We start from the raw sequence: 23,525 nt of genomic DNA, 5'->3' as shown, positions 1-23,525 counted from the left end.
ACAGACTGTGTAAAACTTCAGGTCAGTTACTTGAATGTACTTGTCTCTAGGGTTTAAAAAGTTACAGTAAGTGCATCTACTGTCCAATTGTCAGTTGGGCACGATTCTCACATTTTTGGGGTGTGTTTAGCTCTCTGTTCGTCTTCTTGCCTGCTCGCTGGCTCGACTTTCTATCTACCTTTATATATGTGTCGAATGACATAACTGTTTTCCTCATTGTCTTTCAGTCATTATCTGTCTGCCCTAATAAGCCTTTCACTCTCTGTGAGCTCTGACAGTCCTCTCTTCCTTTGTTGCAACTGCTGCATCTCAATAACCCCTGTGACCTGGAGGTATCACATAAGTTGGGTGTGGGCAGAACCGAAACACCCATGGTGAAGGTGAAGGTCTCTCTACCCAGCCGCCCACCCACCCCTTTCTCCCCCCTCCCCTCCCTCACCGCCATCATAACTAGGCTAACACTGTGACACCACTGGGCACCAAACAGCCAAGATGAGAGGGTGGGAGATGGGAGGTGGGGAGGGGCAGGGTGGGTATGGATGGTGGGAAAGGAGGGATGGAGAGACAGAGAGATAGAAAAAGACAGGTAGTTAGACAGATAGAGAGACGGGGGTCGGAAGGATGAGGATCAGCATGACGTGGTCCCACAGCCCGGAAAGAAAAGAAAGAAACAAAAACAGGAAGCACGGACTAGACAGACTTCACTAAACTACAGAGCCGAGACATAGCAGAAAGGAGGGAAAACAGGAAGAAAAGAACGAAAACAATAAAGACCACTAGAGCGGCCTGATGGCATCTACTTAACAGACATCCAGCACACCAGACATAGCTACTGAAAGCAGAGCATGTTAACCGGAGAGACAGAGACAGAGATAGACAGACAGATGGAGGAAGAAAAAGAGAGAAGGACAGAAAAGTGTGCGTGGGAGACGGAGAAAGGAAGAATCCTACCAGGACCGGACAGAGAAATAGTGAGACAAAGAGTGACGAGAGTGAACAACAGAGAACAAGAAAGAGAGCAGTGGCAACGGACAGATAGAGAGACATACAGAGAAAGAGAGTGAGCGACAGCTAGAGAGAAAGCTAGGCAAGCGAGGAGGTGGGGGGTGGGGGGTACACAGAGCGGGGCGTTTGTTTTGCGCGCTCCTCGGTGGAGGGTGAGGGAAGGGCAAAGGGGGGGAGGGGGGCGGGATAGTTACTCGAGAGCTGAAGGTCCTCCTGCGATCATCTTTAAGCCCCTCCAACCTACACTGGAGCTAGTGGAGATAAAGCATCGAATCACAGGCATCAGTGCATCTGTCCCGGCAACCACAACACTACAGACAGACAAGACAAACAAGACAGACAAAGACAGACAAAGACAGACGGACAGACGGACAGACTGACAGACGGGCATCCACTGCAACAAGCAACCCTAGCAGGAGAAAGGGGGAGGAGCAGCAAGGAGAGAACTGAGATAGAAACAAAGGGAGAGAAGAGAGATAAATAGAAAGAGTTGAGGGCTTTCAGGTGGCCTAATGCACCCTGTGGCAGCCATACTGGAGATCCTGTGATGATGAACAGCTCATCACATTTAGACCTCAACAATGTCACCTAAAATAACTCAGTAACAGATGTCCAGATTCGTGCTAGTTTGGACTGGGGTGTAATGTCAGTGATTCTATTGTACCTCCCTATAACTATTACATTACTAACTTATATGGTACATTTCTAACTTTGCAAAGTTGTCCATCGATTTTTTTGTCTCCTGCCTCTAGGTCTGGTTGGTTTTTTACTTTTATTATTTTATGTGTGTGTGTGTGTGTATGTATTTATGTATGGCATGTCCTCTGTTGTATTTTTAATGGCTGCTGCAGGATCACTTTCCCTCGAGAGACTGCACCTTGTGTTACCTCCATGGATGTAATATAACAACTGGATAGCAGACTCCTAGGCGGTGTCTGTTCATTCCCATCGTAGCTGCTCATTCAGCACATAATGCCGGCTTGCTGCGGTGTCATGCAGCCACGCTGCTCATATCGCACCAGTGTCTCTTTCCCGGCACCTGCCGGCGTGTGCCATGGGCTTTACACAGAGATGACATCATGCTCAAAAACATAGCTTTTCCAGGCCATGTCATGATAAAAATAATACATCTGTATGGTTTAAAAAGTCCTAATATAAAAAAAAAAACAATTTTTGTGGTATCCTGTCAACAGTTTTATGGATATGTCTTCTCTCACTATACTTCTTGGCCACAGGCAATTTTTTTTTTTGTTGCAGTACTGTATCCGGCTCTCTCATGTACATCCATTGTTACGACACCAGGATTTCCTTCCACTATTTAACCGATACCCCCCATCTTTCTGTTGCGTTCCTACCCGGTATACCTTTAGCTATTTCAAGTTACTTTCAAAAATGTATATTAGGTTGAGAACGTATAGGTCATCACGTCGATGGACTGACGAAGCAAATACTGCAGTTCGTGTAATCCCAGTCTTTGATTTCTTGATTTGAGCGCTAGCTGACGCGTGTGTTATAAGCTATGTCGCATCTAGCTGTTGAGACCTAGCTAGGAATGCTAAGAGGTACCTGTTTGTTCAACCGAGCTTACTCTGCCCAAGCTAATGTTACAAATCTTTTGTACATTAGAGCAGAGATAATGAACAGAGAGACGAGAGCTAAAGACAAGACAGTTTACTGTGTCACAGCAGTCAAACTTCGAAGACTGTTTGTTTTACAGTTTTTATACTCACTCTCAATTGTAGCATTTAACTGACTGAGACCAGCATCTACCTATCAGTGCGGGGTAATTTTTTTTCAGTGTTATCTCTGTTTTTCTAGCTCAGTTGTTCTTTACACAGCCTATTCTCCAGTGGACGTCCATGATGGCGCCAGCTGTGGTTGCTAGGAGATTTGTGCCACGACTGCAGAGCCTTCATATATGGAGAAAGTGAGAGGTATGATACAAAATAAATAAATAAATAAAAGACAGAAAAAAGACAAAGGTGGGGATTAAGGGAGCTAAATACAGCTACAGCAAGACACAGATCAAACTTGCAGACATTGAAAAGCATATATGAAAACTAACCATCGACAGCTAGGACATTTTACAATTTTATCGTACAAGGTGTACCTTGCTAAAAAAGAACTACAGAGGACATCTAAATTAAAAAAAAAAAAAGACACGATTTACGCAGAACAATTACGTCAGAATCTCTCTACCTAGCTGGTCTCTTTAAAAACACAGACAAACCACAAGAATCACAAGTTTTCCACTTCCTAATCCAGGTTCACGTACTCCTTTGTAGTAATGTATCATTAATCTGTCCTTCAGCTAGGGTTGCTGCAGTACATACACAGTCACCCTAAACTAAGACACAGCTGAAAACCTTGATGCAGTGTGGAGTGATGACACTAAGACTGACACAGGTGGAAACAAGACCTCAGTATGGCAAAAAATAGCTCAGTAGAAAAGATCATACCACCAGAGAGCCATGGGGGGAGACAGTTTGCATATGGAGATGGAGAGAGACAGTGGAAAAGCTACAGGGGGGGGGTGTTAGAAAGTGAGGAGAATATGTGGAAAATGGATGCAGGAGCAGAATGGGGTGTTTGAGATGTTTAGAGGGGAGGTGCAAAAAAGCAGACTGTCAAACACTCTCACACTCATTTCTAATCTACCCTCCGCTGCGTTCCCCCCCGTTACTGGTGAGAGACCAACCACGTGAGAGGATAGAATGGGCTCCTATGAGGGATGCAAATGTTAACACACACACATCACACACACAAGCGCAAGGAGAGCAGGTTTAACAGTTTGGAAACTCCCTTAGTAGGCAAAAATTAATGAAATAAAATAGAAATAAAGTAACTGAAAGCCATTCTTGAAATATGGGCGCGTTGCAGTATGCTGGGAATGCAGACACACACGCACACACACACACACACACAAAAGTCCAAAAACACCAGCCTCCACGCTAGAAACACTAATCACTCGACACGCCAACCCCATTGTCGTCACGGAAACAGCCGGACGATGGGTTGTCATGGAGATCTGCCAGTAAGATCAATGGGCAGGGGGAGCGGATGGCGGTGGCAGAACAGACACAGAATAGTGAGTGTGGCCAGGTCAGCGAGGCACATGGTCCAGGGGCTGTGAGCCACCCGGGGGGGAAAATCGATGGGGCCAATAACTGGCCAGCTAAGGAGACGCTCTAGGAAATGATGGGATGTAACCGCCGCAGTGCTGAGCTCAGCACAAAACAAAGAAGCTGTCAGACAAATTATGCAAAAAAGAGGAAGATTTATTTGTCTGGCGTGAGGAGGAGAGGGCTGTGACAGGGCAGGGAGAAAGGGAGAGGGATGGAGCAGAGGACAAAATGCTGGCGTGATAGTGACAGAGTGGTAGAGGGCAGGGGAGAATGCTACTGTGGCAATCCAGAGCCAAGTCCTCCTCCCTGGGGAGTGAAGGCAGGAGCCTGCAGGGGGCGAAACGACAGCGGGAGAGAGAAAGAGTGACACGGCGACGAGGAAGTGTGTGCGTTCCGGCAAAGGCATCTGCTCTCTTCTGACTGTGGTGCAGTCATGGCTTCTCTTGGGCTTCCCAATTGCTGCCCAATGTCTCACCAGTTAACCCAATACCACACACAAACGCGCACGCACGCACGCACGCACGCACGCACGCACGCAAAAATCCATATCCGGTACATACACAGATACCTTCACATCCTCTGCAGAAAAAAACAATGCAACATCACTAGCTACTGATTCAAAAATCACATCAAATGACCAGGTGGGTGATGAATGGGTGATCTCAAGAGAGGCAATGGGGAGGAATGCTGCTGACCACTAAACATGGTGATATACAGGGCAACTTCTGAGGGGCAACAATGCCCAAATTCTTTTGACTTGTGATCAGATGTTTAACTTTGTTCTTGCGCCCACTGTGTTGCCATGTTTATCGCCGCGCTGCTTCTAAACCTAGCTCCGAATGGCTCACGCAATAGACAGCTATCCCCATAGGAATCTGCTATATGGGAAAGCAAAATGTAAAATGTGTCTTATTAGTTTATAGAACAAGACTGAGACCCCATTCACGCCTGGTATTAAACATATGATCTGTATCTGCTCAAGTTATCGGGATGATAATATCAGATCGAAGGCCTTTGCATTTAAAACTGGTATAACTATGCATTATTGGAATCTCAATTTTGCTCACATTGTGATCAGATTTCAGTGTGCAAATTAAGTAGGAGGAGTTGGTGGAATAGTGAATCCCAAAAAAATGCCATACCATTTTTTCTTTTGCAAAGATTGTGGTCAAACTCTGCAGGATGCATCGACAACGGGCTTAGATCTCAACACAATGTGAGCTAGGCCACCCCCGGCTATGGTCCGGCTGATCTGATAGCATTACGATGCTTTCTGCCGGCAGTGACATCTTGCATCACCATGGGTTTCTACCTAATCCAGATAAGATATCCGGATACAGACTGCATGTTAATACCAGGTATAAACTGGGTCTATGAGCCTTCTAAGCCTACACATACAACATTAACCCGCTATGATCTATACATAGTTACATCGTCAGTTTTCTGGGTTTTAACTTTTTTCTCTCTCGTATCTCTCACTACCACTTAGCAAAACCCCCATATACTGTGTATACGGTAATTGATGTTCTTGGACTATCAGCAAAGACAATAAACTAAAACAAGACCAGGTTTGCGAACCTGCTCTTGTGCTACATGCTTATAGCAGGGTGCTCCTCCCTCAGCTGCCTCTCTGCCTGCTGGTGTGTGTGTCGGTGTTTGTCACTAGTGTTAGGTGCTATGTGGGATGCCAGTGGCCTGCATGCTGGTAGATAAGAGGTTGGTAGAAGGTTAGCAGGTTTACCTGGTCCAAGGTAGAGTACCTTGACTTGAGCGTGATGACCTCATCCAGGTGAGCCCTGAATTCTCTCCGTGAGGCCTGGGGGAAGCCACAGGATAGTCACTCACCTTCATGCCACACACACACACACACACACACACACACACACACACACACACACACACACACACACACACACACACACACACACACACACACACACACACACACACACACACACACACAGGTGCAGGCAACAAGCATGCACACCCACCCTGATCAACAACATATCAGGTAGTGATAAGACACATTTGCACGTACAATCTCCTCATTTTGCACAGGAATGCACTAAAAACACACCAAAAGCACACACACAAACACACGTATCCCAGAACTAAGCCAGTACTAACCTGACACACATGGTGCAATTTGAATCAAAGGAAATTTAAAAATAAAAAGATGTGGTAAAAAAGGCACCAGAAAACATATAGCACCACCAACACGACAGAACCAAAGATGGATGAATAACAGAACCCGTTTGTGGATTTGACAAAAGATCCAGTAGAACGCTGCTGCTGTGGACACATCTCTCAATTAGTGTGTGTGCGAGTGAAAGTTGAGAAGTGAATCCAAGTGGGTGCTTGACCCCTGGCCCCTCCCAGGGCCTCTCTCTGGCCACATGATTGCAAGTGATGGCACTACAGTAATCCAGTTACAGTGACCTGTTTGGTGCTGCACTTTAAATCATACTGCTAGGAGCACAGTAATTGGATTACAGTTACTTTCAAGAAAAGAGGTGATGCTTGGATTTTGCTTGGATTTTGCCATTTGCCATTCTCTGTCATTATGAATTACATTTACAAGAAAGGCAGAAATTAGTTTCATTTGTATCAAAACATGTGTGATGAAACTGAAATGACAACACAGCGAATACTGGATTTCCAAGGCCAGTACCGCCAAGAATCATATGGATTTGGTTATTAAGAATTATTAACCAAGATATAAGCCGAGCGGCAACATTTACAGCTGAAAAATAAACAGGTCAATAGACAAATACAACAAAAATATGTTAATGTTGAGATAACCAAAAAAAAAGACAGAAAAATATGAAAATTAAGCCTTTAAACTTTGAAAAAAATCCAAACAATAATAAACTATATTGAACTATACTGAACCAGGTAAGCCTGCATTATCAACATCAATTGAATTTCTAAATGACCTTAAACATACTGTACAGTATATTTGGCATTTCAGTAATGCATTTACTTACTTACAGCTATAGATGCCAATGTACAGTATCTGTGATTAGATAAAATGAGGAAATATTGGCCCAGCAGGGGGGTCAGTTTGTCTCTAAAAGAGATTGCAAGTAATGAGACTACAGTAAACCAATTACAGTGATTTGGTTATGAACTAGTTTTGAACTGTAACTCATACTGCTAAGAAAACAGTAATTGCATTACAATTAATCTGAGGAAAAGAGCCAATTGATTGGATTTCTTTACTGTATTTTGTATTTAGAAAAAGGTAAATAAAGCTACGTGATCTCTAAACATAAGTGATGGAAGTGAGATCAAACTGAACGTTACCTCCCACCACCTTTGAGATAAACTTTATTTTTAAAATCTGCTACCAAACTCTTTTCCAGATTTCATTACTGCGCAATTACAGGTAATCAATGGATTTCAATATCACATTGGATATAGTGTCAGCACTATTCTATGCCCTTGCACTGAGGCCATGTCTTTATCATTTACATATCAGAGTCATTGGGTCCTGACCAGAGTAACAAGCTATTCTGTTTACAAGCTGCTCTGTGTTCCTTTGAAGGAACTGAGGTGTGTACACAGAGGGAGAGAAATGCATTTTGTTTGTGCAAGCAATATTTCTTTCATTCAAATACATAATTCAATCAACTTTCAACTTCGTTTCTGAGGTTGAAATGCAGTTGAGGAATATACCAACTAATGGAGGTGTGTTTGTTTTGAAGGGTGCGTGGGTGTGGAAACCAGGCAAGGGTTAGACACAGAACGTGTACCAGAATGAGGGCAACAGGACATTTAACTACAAGACAAAGTCAGAGTAAAAACAGAACAAGAACACGTCCGCACAAAAACAAAGGAGGAACAGAGAGGATTGTAAAAAAGAAACAAAAAAAAACAAAAAAAACACAGTGAGACAGCAGGAGTGCAGCAGGCAGGACAGCACACCCAAGAGAGAAAGGATAGGGGGTGTAGGGGGGAAGCAATCATGCCAGGCAGGAAGTAAGAGGTGTGGCTGGAGAGGAAGGGAGTAGAAACCGATGCCTTGATGACGGTCGTAACGATGCATTAGAACACATGCAGGAGTACCTCAGCAATGCTTAGGGTGGATGAACAGGAGGGGAGCCGCGCCTGGTGCCGCGAGAGAGAGGAGGGGAGAAGAGAAGAGGGTTAACAGAGCCAAAAGCCGGGTTGAGCAGGGGGGGCAGAGGCACACAGAGACTGACGGGTGGAGCAGACAGCGCCCTCTGTCTTTCGGGAGGACATCGGCGTGACAGGTCTCTGTGTGACTATTTCGGACGGGCCAAGGCAGCCAAGGGCATGACGGACAGGACAGGACAGGACAGGACAGGGGGTTTCACTTCCCATCAGGACAACAGGAGAAACAGGTTTCACAGGAAACATCACACATTTTGAACATTTATGTCAATTTCTCATCAGCTCAGATTTAAGTTTGTCAACTTGTTTGCAGAGTGTAAGTGTTTATGTTCAACAGACCTGGCAGCTAGAATCCACATGTCCTCTGTTTATACCTGCACATCAAAGTTTTTACTGCTCTGGGAGGACACTTACTGTATGTCTATAAAATCAGTCTAGCTTATAATGAGAGGAGTATCTTCCTGTTAAATCCTTTCACTGAGATCAGAATGACTGGCTGCAATGCCAATATACTATTCCATTCCTGTGTACGCACCCATCTTAATCCAGGATGTAAGTACTCTACGTGAAAGCTCAGATGTCTCAGTCCGGAAGACATATGTACAATCTGTGCCATGTGCGCTTGGTTGCACACAGTGTAACAAAAAACATGAAGCTGTAAAGAGATTAACTTTCGTTGTGGATTGTGAAAACACCGAGCTAATTTCTGCTTCAAGTCCTCACTTGATGTATCAGTTTCTTACGAGTATGCATCTCTGTTTTCGTCCGAAGTCACAACACACGACTTGCCTTAAAATAGCAACATCACAGACAACCTGTAGTTTTCAACTAGTATTTACCACTACGCTAGGTCATTCATTGACCGGGAAATGAAAATTTTCCAGTGGTTTTGAAGGTACCACAAATCCAAATCGGTTGCATCTGATAAAACATGCAGACCCCACCACACACAGTTCTGTAAGTGAGCCCTGCAATCAATGCAGAAATCAATCATCTCTCTCTAAAATGCTTCCAACTTCTTTGTATCCCTTCTTCCCATCACGTTGAACACAGTAGACATCGAAATCGCATGGGAAATAAAATTAGCCAGGAAAATCCATCACAATTTGTGTCTGGCCCCCAAAAGTATCACCTGTTACTGCTCTACTGGGGTCACCCGTGATTGGACCATTTTCATTCATGCTGTGATAACGCACTTTTAATAACAATCCCTCCACCAAACGGCACATGAAGACTTTTATTAACTCCACGAATGAGGTAGGAAGGAGGTTATGTTTTAACAAGATATTCCAGAAAGTTGCTCATAGATTTCCTCACATTTTGATGCGCAGATAGCGGTTAGATCTTACTGTAGAGGTGATCAAGATTTGGATGTTTGTTAATTACCTACAGCCATTATGCTCCTCATGTGCTATTTTGTCAAAATTTAAAAAAAACGAAAACACCACACAAAGACGGCCATCTGCGTTGGCAGAGGTCTTTGCTGGTCCAAAAGCCTTCGAGCTCAAAAAAATGACATATCACTGGAAAATCCTTTTAAAAATATCCCATCTATTCCCAACAAAATAATGGTTGGCATGAAAGCCAAGCTTACTATGAATTATTACTAAAGTCATTAGAACCTTTCTTCATGAAACAACATTTTAAGGTTATATAATAAATTGCCTTTTTAAAGCGGGGCTGTCAAGGAGATGAGCATCCAATCCCTCCTAATTGAAATGCTGTGGATTCACAGTAGTTGCCCTCATCAAACTCACTGCTCAGATAATGGACGCTGGCAGGAAACCACAGGCGGTTACAAAATTGAAACTCGGGCGCAAACTTCACAAGGCTCTGCTAAATACTGCATGTAGCAGCAAGGTAGCACTCCGTTAAGAGAAAGCTCAATTCAGCAACATCGGATGTACCTTTTTGTCCTCGTTACTTCCATCACTTACTATTTGCCACAGTGAGTTTTTTGATACTGCCAAGGGGGGGTTGTATCATAAATATTGGACAATGGGCACCAGCCTTCCGTCAAAGCAGCATGCAGGCCTATACTGTAATGAAACTCCCGTTTATTCTATGCAAAATCTGGAAGAAATACAATCCGGTAAGTCCACCACTGCCTCACCAATGTATAAGAAACTTCAAACCACAAAATGTTTTCAGAAACAAATAACAAATAACTCTTTCCTGCAGTTCCGTGTTTACTTCTGGTGAAACTCAGAAGCAAGCGCTTGAAATGATTTATGGAAAACTGATGTTTATTTGGAAAGTTTTAGGAGGCTTACGCTGCTTGTTATATGTTGTTTTTGCTCAAGTTCACGTTTCCCAAATCCCTGCAGTAAAATATTAACAGCAAATATTACCTATCATGTCAGTAGTAAAAGTTTTCATGCATCAGAATGACACCCTGTCAGTTATGTTGTTATATAGAATACTATTAGATTATTATCACTGATGTATTGAAATGTGAGCAGCATTTTAATGTCAGTTATGGAACAAAACGGATCAGCAGGTATGAGAAATAGACCAGAAGATTCCTTAAACTGGCAGCGAGAGAGGAACAATGTTGCATTCCTTTGACCTACACTACCTGTTTATCTAATATGTCTCCTGACATATAAAACAATTGTGTAGGATACTCATGGTTTGTCATTGGATTACACATTCCTTGTTTCTAAACTGAATTACAGATTCAGTTTGATCGATGCAAACATCTTTTGAATAATATCACAGACCCTGACTGCTGTCTTTACTTATGAAATTAAACTTGTCTGCTGTTTGTGCTTTCAAACTTATTTCAAGTTTTGTGCTTACGCTTGGAAAACAGCGAGTTATTGGAAACGAAAAACTTGCTCTCAGATGGCTCCCGCCTGAATAAATAAAGGTGAGGAAGAATCCACAGTGCAAAAAAAAAGCAAAAAAAAAAAGCCAAACAACCAATAACCACGGCTGACCAGGAGCATGTGCTGCGTGCCCCCTCGTCCAGCCCCGGTCATTCATCACTGCCCTCCCATGGCCGTCTCCATGTCAACATGAATTAGAAATTAATGAGCTATTGAGTGAGTTGCCGGCGTGGCAGAGAGTGAGAGCTAACACAGCTCATTTGACAGGCCCCTGTTATGCAGCTCACCAGCCTCCCTCGCTTCTCATCACAAGGTGAATGAGCACGCTCAGTACAGCTGGTCAGACAGTCCCATCCATTCCTCTTACTGCCTTTCATTTCCTGACCCCCCACCCCCTCTATTTCTGTCCGACTGTTTGTCTCTCTCTTTCCATCTCGCTATTCAAAGCTCCCTTGTACTCTTTCCATTCTCTCCTCATGGCCCTCAAGGCAAACTCTCAGAGTCAGTGGGCATGAGTAACTCAAGACAAATACGATATCGCACGCAATGCATGCGAACTTCACACAGACACATGACCATAATGCATGTGCGTCGAGGTATGCACACATTTAAACACTCGTTGTCTCTGACATATTTATACTTATATAATATCTATTACTCTTTATAACAAAAAATAAAAATCCCATCTTATACACATGCTCTATGCACACATGAACAAGCACAGCGGACTCAGCTGAAGTGATTTTGACTTAAAGCCTTAAGCAAACTGACCCAAATGGTCCATGGGTCCTACCAGCCAAATAAAGAAAGAGAGGGGGCTGAATGTGTGTGTACATTAATCCGAGACAAAAGAGCACTTTCCTTCTGGCCGGAGCTACTTCCATCTGGTCTCTGCAACACTATACCACACATATTATAATACCTCCTGTTTCTATATGACTCATGTCTCTCAGCCAACCCCCTGCACCCGAAATTTAACAGGGTAGAATCATACTTCGCAGCTAAATTAATACCACTCTGCCTTCTCTGTCCAGTTTTTTGATGGCTTTTGTTTCTCTTGTTAACAGAGAGGAGGATATATGCTTCAGCTTGACATGCAAGTTTCAATTTCCCCCTAGGCCACATAAAGATTGGACTAAGCAGATTTTTAAAAAGGGAGAGAGGGTAGTTCTCTGCCAAAAAAATCATCAAGAAATCATTCTGTGTAGAGTCTTTAAGGTGTTATTTTCTTTAAAAAGTAAAAGAAAAAGTCAAAATATTAAACTAAACAAGATAGAAGAGGTTAATTACTGAACTTCAGAGATGTTGGTAGGTGGATTTCGTGACCCTCTTTTTTAGGTTTTTGGTGAATTTAATTCAAATAAAATTTTGGATTTGAATAGGATTTTGCATTGGCCTGTCTTGTCATAAACTAAATCAATGTTTTACTGTCTCCTTTAAATAGCAGGAATTAACAGTTTAGGCATAAAAAGGCAGAAAAAGGCATTAACTAGCCTGCGCGGATCTATATTCCCCACACTGTGGGAACCTCTGTGTAACATAGCGTCAATAAAGCTGCAAATCTATCGCTGTACCTGACATTTATCGGTAGCTACATCAATACTATGCTGTTTAACGCTGCCATGGGTTTTCAAGGTGCTGCCTCCACATTTCTTCATCCATATTGCTCTATTTCCATTTACAGTAAGCTAAGCTTTTCTACTGGTGACTGGAAGGAAGCACATGATAACTTCGGAGACAAGGAATAACAGCCTAGACATCAGGATCAAGGGGAGTTCTTATTCCGCTCTTGAATGAATTTGAAGGCGCTCTGGATCAAAGCAGCAGCGAAGTGAGGAAGGAGAATGTGGATGGGGTGGCTTGTGTTTCTGAGAAGGTGGCTGGCTGATTGCTTGACTTAAACACTGAGGGAGCGTGGAGTCGCTTGCCCATGCTCATCCTCCTTTTTTTTTTTTTTTTTTGTCTTTTTATGTAACCATGTCCACCACCTCCTAACACTTACAGAACCACAACAACCACAATTTCAGCCACACGAGCCCCTCCATCATCCTCCCCTTCTTCCCCCCCTTCCTCATCATGCAGCCAGCCCCCCCTGCTAGTTTAAACTAGTCAACAGTCCCGTCGCTACATTACTCACCATCCTACCCCCTGAACTCGTCCATGGCCTGACGGCATACCGCCTTCAGGCATCATTGTCAACATCAGCAGCAGCACACACATGCACAAATATGTATGCAAGAGCAGAAATTATACTTACAAAACAAACACAATACATCTACCCCCATGCCCACTCAGCTAATAATACAAAATCATTCACTTATTAAACAGGCACACAAATGACCTCTGCACATACACAAACACACGCACAGCCCCCTATGCTTCAAACCTGTAAACATTTTTCTCAGATATGCAGGAGGAAAGACAGTACTTACCATCTTCTGCCTGGAGTCGGAACAGAGTGAGCTCCCCGGCACATGCACACAGGAACACACACACACACGCACACACACACACTTACAGACTCACTAACTGGGAGAGGGTGATGGAGGGAGGGTGAGCGAGAGAGTAAAAGAGAGAGAGAGAGAGAGAGAGAGAGAGAGAGATAAAAAGGGAAGGCTGGAGTGAGAAGGACGCGCAGGAGAGCGAAAGAGCAGCGAGGAAATGCAACAGCCAAATAGACAATAAGGAGGAGGAAAACGAGGAGGAGGGTATATAGTTGCACATACGGTGCCGTGTGCTGCGCTAAATCAAACACGCATGACTGAGGTCTGTGTGCGCGCATGTCTGTGTGAGTATGTGTGCGTGTGCATCTCCCATGGGTGTTTTTTTTTTTCTGAGGAAAGAGACGGATGTGACTCTTTCTCCCTCCCAACCCTCTCACTCTTTACTTCTCACCCTGCCTCTTTTTCTGTCATTTTCACAAGAATCTGAGGTGATTGAGCCGGGACGGGGGAAATCAGGCTGGGGGCTGATGGGAGGTGAGCTACCGGGCTCGCCCTCGGGGATGGAGAGATGGATAGAGATGGACAAACAGATAGAGAGACAGACCCTGCAGCATGGGCCTAGCTAACAAAACTGTCCTCTGTTCCCTCTCAGTGCATTTCCTTCGTTTTCATTTATATCCATCTCCCCCTTCCCCACCTCCCACATGCTTTCAGTTCCTTGTCCTCTCTAACTCATTAGCTCGCCTTCCCATTCTCTCTCTTTCACTCCCTCCCACTCTCTGTTCCTTCTCTCCTTCTCTCTCTCTCTCTTCGCCTTTCTCTCTCACTCACTCCATCATAAATCCTCCACACCTCCAGCAGGTCAGGAGACGACGAGTCACACACCAACAGATACACAAGCGTCAGGCAAAGCGTGAATAATTTCGGTAGAACACAAAGGGATATAACAAGTCCTATGTATTGTTCCCACAGGGGAATAAAACTTTAAGGGATGACAGGACGAGCTGTAACACGGGGCTGGGGCTTCACACTGCGCCAGGCCATATGCATCCAGTCACACACTCACCCAGTGCAGCACTGGGCATGTGCACATAAGCGCAGTCAAGTGTCATGGAAATACACCTGAAAAGAAAAAAAACAGCCGTAACGTCTGTCTTTCTTGGACCCTGCAGCATCCACAACTGAGTGCTGCTACCTATTAAACAGGTGACAAATTAAAGGAAAAACCATCGTAAAGTGTCTTAGTAGGGTGCTGGTCCACTGTGAGCCTCCAGATCGGCTTCAGTGCTTCAGTACAGTATCTACTGATGGATAAATACCATTCCCCCAAAACATATTCCCTCATCTGGTGTTTTTATGATAGTGGCAGAGAACATTGTTTAACAAAGAAAATCCACGAAGCGCTTGCCTCTGTTTGTAAAGTTTAGCTGCTGCTCGTGCAGGAATAACCGACAGCAAACTCGATGAGCACGTGCACGTTTTTTTTAATCCGCTCCCCTCTTCTCTCGTCTGGCTTATGGCGGTGGTGGAGGTCTTCAAGGTCACAGCTCACAAAGCTGCGGTCGTGGTCTTCTCTACACGGCCTACTCAGTGCATCTCCTCAGACAGAAGATGACTATATGAGGTGGGGGGTAATGGCAGACTTCAAATATCTATTCATGTGTATAAGGTAACAGGTATCTTCTCCCTCCTGTATTTATTTTCCCTGATATTATATCATATCTACTCACGGGGGCAGATGGAAGCATTTGTTAATGTTTGCATGTGCGATGAGGGAAGTTGTGAGCACACTCTGTTTGCGGACTTATATCCTGAAAATTCAATAATCATGTTTAAATAATAATAATAATGATAAGAGCATCTAGTGACCCCTCCTGCCCTGTATGGAAGCATCCGCACCCATTTATTTCATTTATTTTCCCTTTAATATGTCACATATATGCACATAACTATCGTTTGGTCAAATGTGACATGCAAAAGAAGAAGAAGAATATATACGAATATAAACATACAGAACAAAGTATTGACACTCAAAACTGTGCCAGACTGGTGAGTAGTGTGACTGGAGTTCCAGTTTATATTTTCCCCCCAAAAAATAGACACACACACACACACACACACACACACACACACACACACACACACACACACACACACACACACACACACACACACACACACACACACACACACACACACACTTTCTACTACATACTGATAGTTACGGACAGTGTGGAGTCCTGTGTCCTGTACTGTTATGGGTTACAGGAGGAGAGGCTGCTGTACGGGCTGCAGATGATTGATTCCTCACACCCCAGTCGGCTGATTTAACATTGGAACGGTGCTTACGCATACAGCCAGCGCATAAATCATTCATCTCCCTCTGTCTGATCACTTCACTCTGTCAATGATCCTCTGTCACTGCTCATTTGCAAGCGATTATTCTGGGATTGGTGTACAGATCAGGCTTGGACGTTGTTTTCATGCTTGCTCCTCACACCATGACTGTCACATTTGTTTTGACTGCTGTCAAAATCCTGTTCAGTGGCCCAGCTTGTTTTTAACCCTGCTTTTTTAAACTAAGCGTTGTGAATCTAGATGAATCAAATGCTGAATTGCAACGATGCAAACATAAAAAAAAACAAACATGGGATTGTGTCCATAATCTGCTCAAGGCACCAGAAGGGTGAGGTTTAAAACATCAGAGAACAATTCAGATTATTGCTGAATCGATGACTTTGTCGAGTACTCATTTAAGTCATTCATCGAGCAAAAAATGTCAAACATTTTCTCATTTGAGCTTCTCGAATAAGAGGATTTAATGCTATTTGGTTTTTCTGACTGTTCATCAGAGGAAAATAATCAAATTGCAGACATCACCACTTTGGGTTCTGGGAACTTGTGTTTGGCGATTTTTATTATTTCATGACATTTTATAGAGTAAAGAATTGATGAATAAAAACAACAAAATAACTGTGATATTAGTTGAAAACTAAATAAAAGGAAGTTGCCCTATTCCAGGTAGTGTCAGAAAAGTCAAACATAGCAGAGCATGCTACATGTTCTAGAATAATAATAGTGGTAAACAACAGTGCCTTATGTAGCAAATCAAACTCACCCAACTCATGGTCAAAGCTTCTTAAAAATCTTGTTTCTTATCTTGCAGTAGGACATATTACTGGTCTGGAATGCATGTGTGTAAATTTATGTCTGAGCCTGACTGTTTGCACACACGTGTGCATATGAACACGGTTGTGTTTTGGCTTGTGGCAGTGACCAGAGAGGCAATACGTCCACGGTGAAGGTCACTGAAGTGATGTGGGCTGAGCTACAACTACTGCTCTGTGACTCAGAGCCACATTTCAGTGGGGAAGGAGGAGTGCATTTCCATAAGCCTTGGCCTTGGCTCCAGAGCCATACATCAGGCCATTAATCTAAAAAAAAAAAAAAGCAAAAAAAAAAAAAAAAAAAGCAAGAGCATCAGTGCAAAGTCAGGCAGTGTCCTCTAGGTACACCGCCAGCACCTTAAAGAGTTTTTGCAAAGGCACAATGATAGAGTAAGAGCACTGAATCTTTCCTTCAAAATAAATGCCAATATCAGTCAGGTTGGTGGGATGTTTGGAACAGTATACAAGACACAGAGCGCAAATAATGTTAGCACTTGCAGATGCATCAAGGTGAAAACAGGAAGAGCGGCAGATGGGCTTCAGAAGCATTATCATTTCATGGATTGAATTCAAATTAAAAATGAGATAACACTAAATTTGTTTTTTTTTCTTAGTCTAATATTGACTGCTTACTAACTGACTAAATAAACAAATTCTGTAGGTGTCTTTGAATACCTTTTATGTCCTAAAGAAAAACTGATAACCCAAAATAATTGTTTTTGTTTCAATTTCTCACCCCCCCCCCATAGCCTGTTGTTATTGGGTTTTTTTTTTTTCATAAACACCAGGGCTCATGGGAGGCTTGGAACAGCAGGAAAACAATTTCATAATGTCTGTAAAAGCCCCTGTAGTAATTTAACATCCACATGTATGCTCAGTTCACTTCAAACACTGGTTCACTGGCCAAACACTGGTTCACTCAACTAAACACTTTTATGGGGTAATCAATAAATAAATGTTTGAAAGTGCAGCCAATGCGTGACAGTCCCACATCAGTAGATGACCGCGATTTGCAACAGCAGCCCATGATGGCGGTCTGCATCTAGCAATGCCTGAGAGAGGAGAGGATCGGGGCCTCTCTTACAGATGGATTTGAATCATTACATTCAAAACGGACATTCCAGTACTTGTCAGTCTGTGTGTTATTCTCATTTTTTTGTCCATTACAACTATCGGTCATATATATTGGTCGCTTTACTCAGCACCTCTGTCAGAAATTTGGGAAACCCACACTCCAGCCATGGATTAACCCACTGCCAGCAGGCAACTCAGCTGGCAGCTTAGTTTAGTTGTACGTTAATCGAATATAATGCACCATGTACAACTATGAACTGGTATTGATACTAGGTTTTGACACATGGTCCCTCAACAAGACAAGCCTCAAGATGAAGTATAAATGCAGGAGGTGCCTTAAGGCCCTAACTATTTCTGTATATGCTAATTAGTTGACCAAATTATCAAAAACAAACTGCCACACAGGATAACTGGGGCCTTTGCTTGGTTTATAATCCAGCTTTGACTCCAGCAAGAACAACTTTGATCGTGGCAAGGAGCGCGAACTTTCTAAAACTCAAATCAAAAATCTTTTTTTTTTTTTTCGAACACCTGTCTTAGAGTCCAACCAAAAGAAACCACAGAAAGTATTCCCCCCCGAAACCGCTGTGGTTGTCGTAGTGAACTGCATAACATAGCGGAATCACTTCTGTAACAACTTGCAATTAAAACAACAACAACAGCTACAGAGATTTCAAGAGGACTAGTTCACTAGGACTAACAGTCAAAGGAAAAAAAATATATGAATAACACCCCAGTCGGACAAATACAAGGTGTCCTTTAAAGGGAGCAACCTAATTTCTCAAACTACAATATGTAACTCTAATTCAACTTTACCCTTAACCTAAACTAATTCTGTTTCAGACAGGAACACCGACCCTAAGGCTAAAGCTAGCACAGACATTGAATATAGACTAATTTTCCTAAATTATGGATTACCTGAGGCTCACTAAAGGTTTTTTGCGGCACTTTATATTCACTTGATAAATAAATAAGTATTGACTTTGGACTATTAATTTAAAATACGGTATCAGAAATTATGTTTTGAGCTTGTAAAATAATCCTATGTCCTATAGTAAACACTCATAAAACAGTAGAACATGACACAAAAAAAAAACTGACAAAAAACAATTTATCTTCAATATTATACCAAAATAGAGATGCTACCTGAACAACACGGAGTATAATTTTTTTGTGGTTATGTCTCAACAAACGAGTGCACATAAAAATTCTAAATAATTTTGCTCCAGTGAGAATAGGAACAGGAGACACAACCCCAAAACACACACACACACACACACACAGTCAACCGTCCCCTGAGTCAAAGCCCCATCTCCCATATGCTTCATTAATCCAAACTCACCATTACATAACTGTACTAAATGCTCACAAGAGTGGAATGGTACAACTACCCTCTCTGTATCTTGTGAATGTTTGTGTGTCTCTCTATGTGCGCTTTATTGTATGTGCGCAAGTAAGAGACAGTGTGACAGAGAAAGAAAATCTGGTTACATGAATGGCTGAAGAGCTGCTCGGTTTGTAATCCTTTTGTATCTGCTTGCATTTGTGGGCTGTGTGGTGCGTTTGAGACAGACACTTTCTCCCTTGAGGATGATTTTGTGCGTCCAAATTTACTGCGTGTGTGTGTGTGTGTGTATTGTTGCACTGCAGACTGACAGGTCTGAACATGAGTTCTGAGTCTGCGCTCCTTTGTGCTGTAGAGGTACACGCTGGCTTTATGCTTCACAGCAAAACCCGTGGGCTAGAGATCTCCTTTGAAACATACACACATACATGAGCACACGACATCTGCATAAGTGCAAAATAAGCACAGGTAAAAACACTGACTTCATGCACATTTAATTGCTTCTTCACTTTTGCTTAGCACACCTGCCATCCAACTGAAAACACACACACACACACACACACACACACACACACACACACACACACACACACACACACACACACACACACACCCACACACACACAGTCCCATAACTTGACAAATGCTACTTGAGCTGGGAGTGCTGATACATGACCTGTGTTTATTTATGTATGTTTCTATTTGGCAGAATAGCGTCTTCTCGCGTGTGCGCTGCTCTGTGAGCCGTGGCATCGGGCCTGCTTGTGCGGGAACCGCAGCAGCAGCTCTGTCAGTGACAAGATTAAGACCTACTCCATACCTTCTCCTCTCAGAGCCACAGCACAGTGCTGCCAACAAGACCCAGTTCACAAACTAACACAGCCCACAGTGGCACATGAAATGCATCAGTGAGGAGAGCCATTCTGGCTCTGGCTCCGGGGACACTGTGTACATACTGTCGGCAGCCGCTTGCAACGTGGGAATTTCAAAGAACATATGGCAGCTTGTCGCTGGGAAACAGCCTGTGTCAGAATCTAAACAAGCTAAGAGCGATACCTAGAAAAGCCATTAACCGGCTGTTATCTGCCACGTACAAAGACACACATGTCCAGACAAGCGCGGCGCACGCAAATGCTGACTAATGTGGTTGGCATATGAACTTGACAGGGTAGCGATGCTCAAACTGGGTCATTGACAAAGGAAGGCTTCAGTGGAGAGACAGGTGTTTGTGTGTGTTTGTACGGTGTGGCGAGGAAAGGGGAGAGTGATGGGAAATGACTACCTCGCTGCATCAGTGGACCCGGCAGCAGCTCTGGGACGACAGCAGCAGCATTAGAGCTCCCCACTGTCCAATTATTTACAGCTACACACGCTGGAGCTCATCTGAGGTCAAAAACGCTTTGGCTGAGTTTGAGGCTCTCTAATCGTGATCAGTGGAATGAACTGGACGGCCAACATGGAGGCAAAAAGTACCATAGATTTACGTCAGCAACACACACGACGTAGCAGGAACGCATTGGGAAACGCGAAAAACCATGTATTTCTATGCGGCACAAAAAAAGGCACTGTTATACCTCAAGAAAAATGAATAATAACTGATGGACAAGAAAGGGTTTAGGTGCAGGAAACCTTTTTCATTCTTGCAGTCACAGGTAACTTTCAGGTTACATTGCAGAATGCGGTCATTTAATAGGTTGCCCACCGAAAGGACACTGAGAGACATGATCAAAAAGGTATCTGCATGAACGCTCAGCACAGCAGTATAGTTTAAAATCCAAGTTGCATACTACACCCAAAGAGACACTGCTGCGATGTTTGACATCTTTGCTCTCTTCATAGGAAAAGCAATGGCTCGCACAAAGCAATTCTGCCGCCACGATCATGAGCAGGGAGCTTCAGTGAGGACAAGTCAAATCTTGAACTGGTCTGGGCTGAGACCAAGAAGATAATCAGTGCTGGTTTTTACAAGAGCTGGAGAGGAAATAATATTTGCTAAGCTCCTGTCATTTTAAGCTACTGCTAATTTGTCAATTTTGTGCAATACATAATAAACCAGCAGCAGCTACCAGAGAGACAAAGTCACAAAAAACTGCAAACTGAGTTGTCCAGGATCACGGAAACAGGACTTAGCACCAAACTGGAACACAAGAGCGCCGATAAGATATAATAGTAATGTCTCAGATTGATATCATGTAACTCAACTGTACTGTACTGTACTCTATTGTATGGGGATTTTCAGTGACACCTCAGCAGGTTCGAGCCTCACCCAGGTTGTGGCCTAAACCTGACAATTCAACACCCCCTCTACTCACCGTGCCACCTCAATACTGGCTGCTCAGCTCTCCGCATCCACATTGTTCTCACATCTGGCTAAACTACTGTGTATTTTAAAATACCTACATTCCCACCAGACTTTCAGAAATGTGTTGCCAGCGTTAACTGGCTCCCTAGCACTGACCTCTCACCTCTCTACAAACATCCTAACACTGCTGATCAGAGCGAGCGAGAGAGAGAGAGAGAGAGAGAGAGAGAGAGAGAGCTCTCTTCTGGCTGCTGCCTCTGTCGCATGACCCGCCTATGCACCCGCCCTCCCTCCTCCACTAACGTCCCAACCCTCTGTTCCCATGGTAACCCCCTCTTGTACATATTCCCATGGCACCCGCCTGCTGTCCGGGAGACCACGTGGAGACGTGACACTTACAGACGAGGTGAAAAGAGAGAGGAAAGGGAGACAAAGAGAGAGAGAGAGAGAGAGAGAGAGAAAACCTGCGGGAGAGATCAGTTAAACATAGAATATAATCTGAACAGTACGTTGTGTTTTTGCATCAAGACTTGTGTACTGTATATCTTCAGTTGAACAGGAAACAAGTTAGCTCTCCTCATTATAACCAAATGGCACCATCAGCCCAAAACTAACCTGAGAGGTCTCAACATGTGGTGCATATAAGTTACAAAACTGAGCGCTAAGACAATTTTAGGGAAAAAATTGGGACACAAGTGGATAAAATGTTTAAGTATCCCACCGAAGCGGGGACAGACAGAGCAGACTGAAGGTATATAGTTACAAACATTGCAATATGTTGCATTAAACCTGGGGAATAATACTGTAGGCGTAAGCATCCAAGCATATGACCCACAACCTGCTGTCTCCGTAAACACACAAAACACACACACACACACACAAACGACGGGGGTTTTACACATAAAACACATTGACACGAACACAAAACATACACCTTGTTAAGTTGAGACACTGAAAGAGAAGAGGACAGTGTGTGACATGTGTGATGGGCATTGGTGCGTGTGAGCATGTAGGGACACTGTTTATCAAGTTTATATCAGATCATCTGAACTAAAATTAAGATTATAGGTAGAAATACAGAACACATTTAACTAGGTAGAATACAATAAAGTAAAGCTGATGAAAAAGGAAAAATAGTAAAACCTTCCCACCCGAAAAATAACTAAAATAAATGAATGAATCATAGTCAGAAATATCCGTCAAGCATTATATGTTCATACACAAAATAGCAATCTGTGTAGATACAATAACCGTGCTCTGTAGAGATACTTTTGAGCTGTGGGAGACAAACAGAAGGGCTGAGCAGAGGGGAAAATGGGCTCAGGCAGGGCTTGTGCGTCTGTGTGTGCGTATGTGCATGTGTGTTGATGGAGGTGTATGTCCTTGCACATCTATCCTGGTGAGAAACGTTTAAGTTGTAGAATGAGGCCTTCTGGCGCACTTTAATTGATCTTTTTTTACATTTCAGTTTTTGTATGAATAATGAAAAAAAAAAAAATAAATAAAAAAATAAAAATAAACAAAACAAACAAACAAACAAGAAGAAAACCAAGATACAACATGTAAGTAAGTGAGCTTTGTTGGTGCTGGCAGGCATATTTTTGATCTTTGGACAGAGTCAGACGAGCTGGTTGCCTTGTTTACATGAACTTATACTAAGTTAAGCCGATCGACTCCCAGGTCTAGCTCCATAGTTAAGCCACAGACATCATAGTATCAATCTTCTCATCTAACTCTTAGGTGTAAAAATTGAATATACAGATTCTCCAAAAAAAAAAAAAAAAAAACAGCAACATTTTTTCAATCTAATCATCTCCATGACAACTGGACATGACAAAATCTGATGAACTCGGTATGGTTAAAACATCCAGAAAAAGCTTCAGTAAAGCCATTCAAAGTATGGTCAAGCTTACTGGGATGGCTAGTTTCCAATACTTTCTTTCGAGAGAAGCAAAAGATCTAATATGGCTGATGGATTTCACTTTTCTCTTGAACTTTGTAACTCACTCTTATATAGTTTTTTGTAGGATAAATCTTCTCGCAACCCATCAGATTTATCTTGAAAAGAAAGTGTTTAAGATGGAGTTTAGGATCA

The 23,525-nt window shown here is 43.0% G+C and overlaps 1 protein-coding gene across 8 annotated transcripts in view; it reads right to left on the bottom strand.

Moving 5' to 3' along the window:
- gphnb (gephyrin b) overlaps nucleotides 1-23,525 on the bottom strand; it is a 131,192-nt gene that overhangs the window by 17,540 nt on the left and 90,127 nt on the right. For 3 of the 8 annotated variants that reach the window (XM_040126041.1, XM_040126036.1, XM_040126037.1), the window contains 3 exons: nucleotides 8,199-8,240; nucleotides 5,872-5,946; nucleotides 1,200-1,256 (listed from right to left, as the gene is read on the bottom strand). The exons of 2 other annotated variants lie outside the window; for them this stretch is intronic. In XM_040126041.1, the coding sequence (XP_039981975.1) occupies nucleotides 1,200-1,256; nucleotides 5,872-5,946; nucleotides 8,199-8,240 (174 nt within the window). The remainder of the gene's footprint in view (nucleotides 1-1,199; nucleotides 1,257-5,871; nucleotides 5,947-8,198; nucleotides 8,241-23,525) is intronic. 3 more of the 8 variants (XM_040126039.1, XM_040126038.1, XM_040126040.1) reach the window with 3 other exon arrangements.

This window comes from Xiphias gladius, chromosome 4 (assembly GCF_016859285.1).
Source record: "Xiphias gladius isolate SHS-SW01 ecotype Sanya breed wild chromosome 4, ASM1685928v1, whole genome shotgun sequence".
Classification (NCBI taxonomy): Eukaryota; Metazoa; Chordata; class Actinopteri; order Istiophoriformes; family Xiphiidae; genus Xiphias; species Xiphias gladius.
This window is presented reverse-complemented; position numbering and strand designations above follow the sequence as displayed.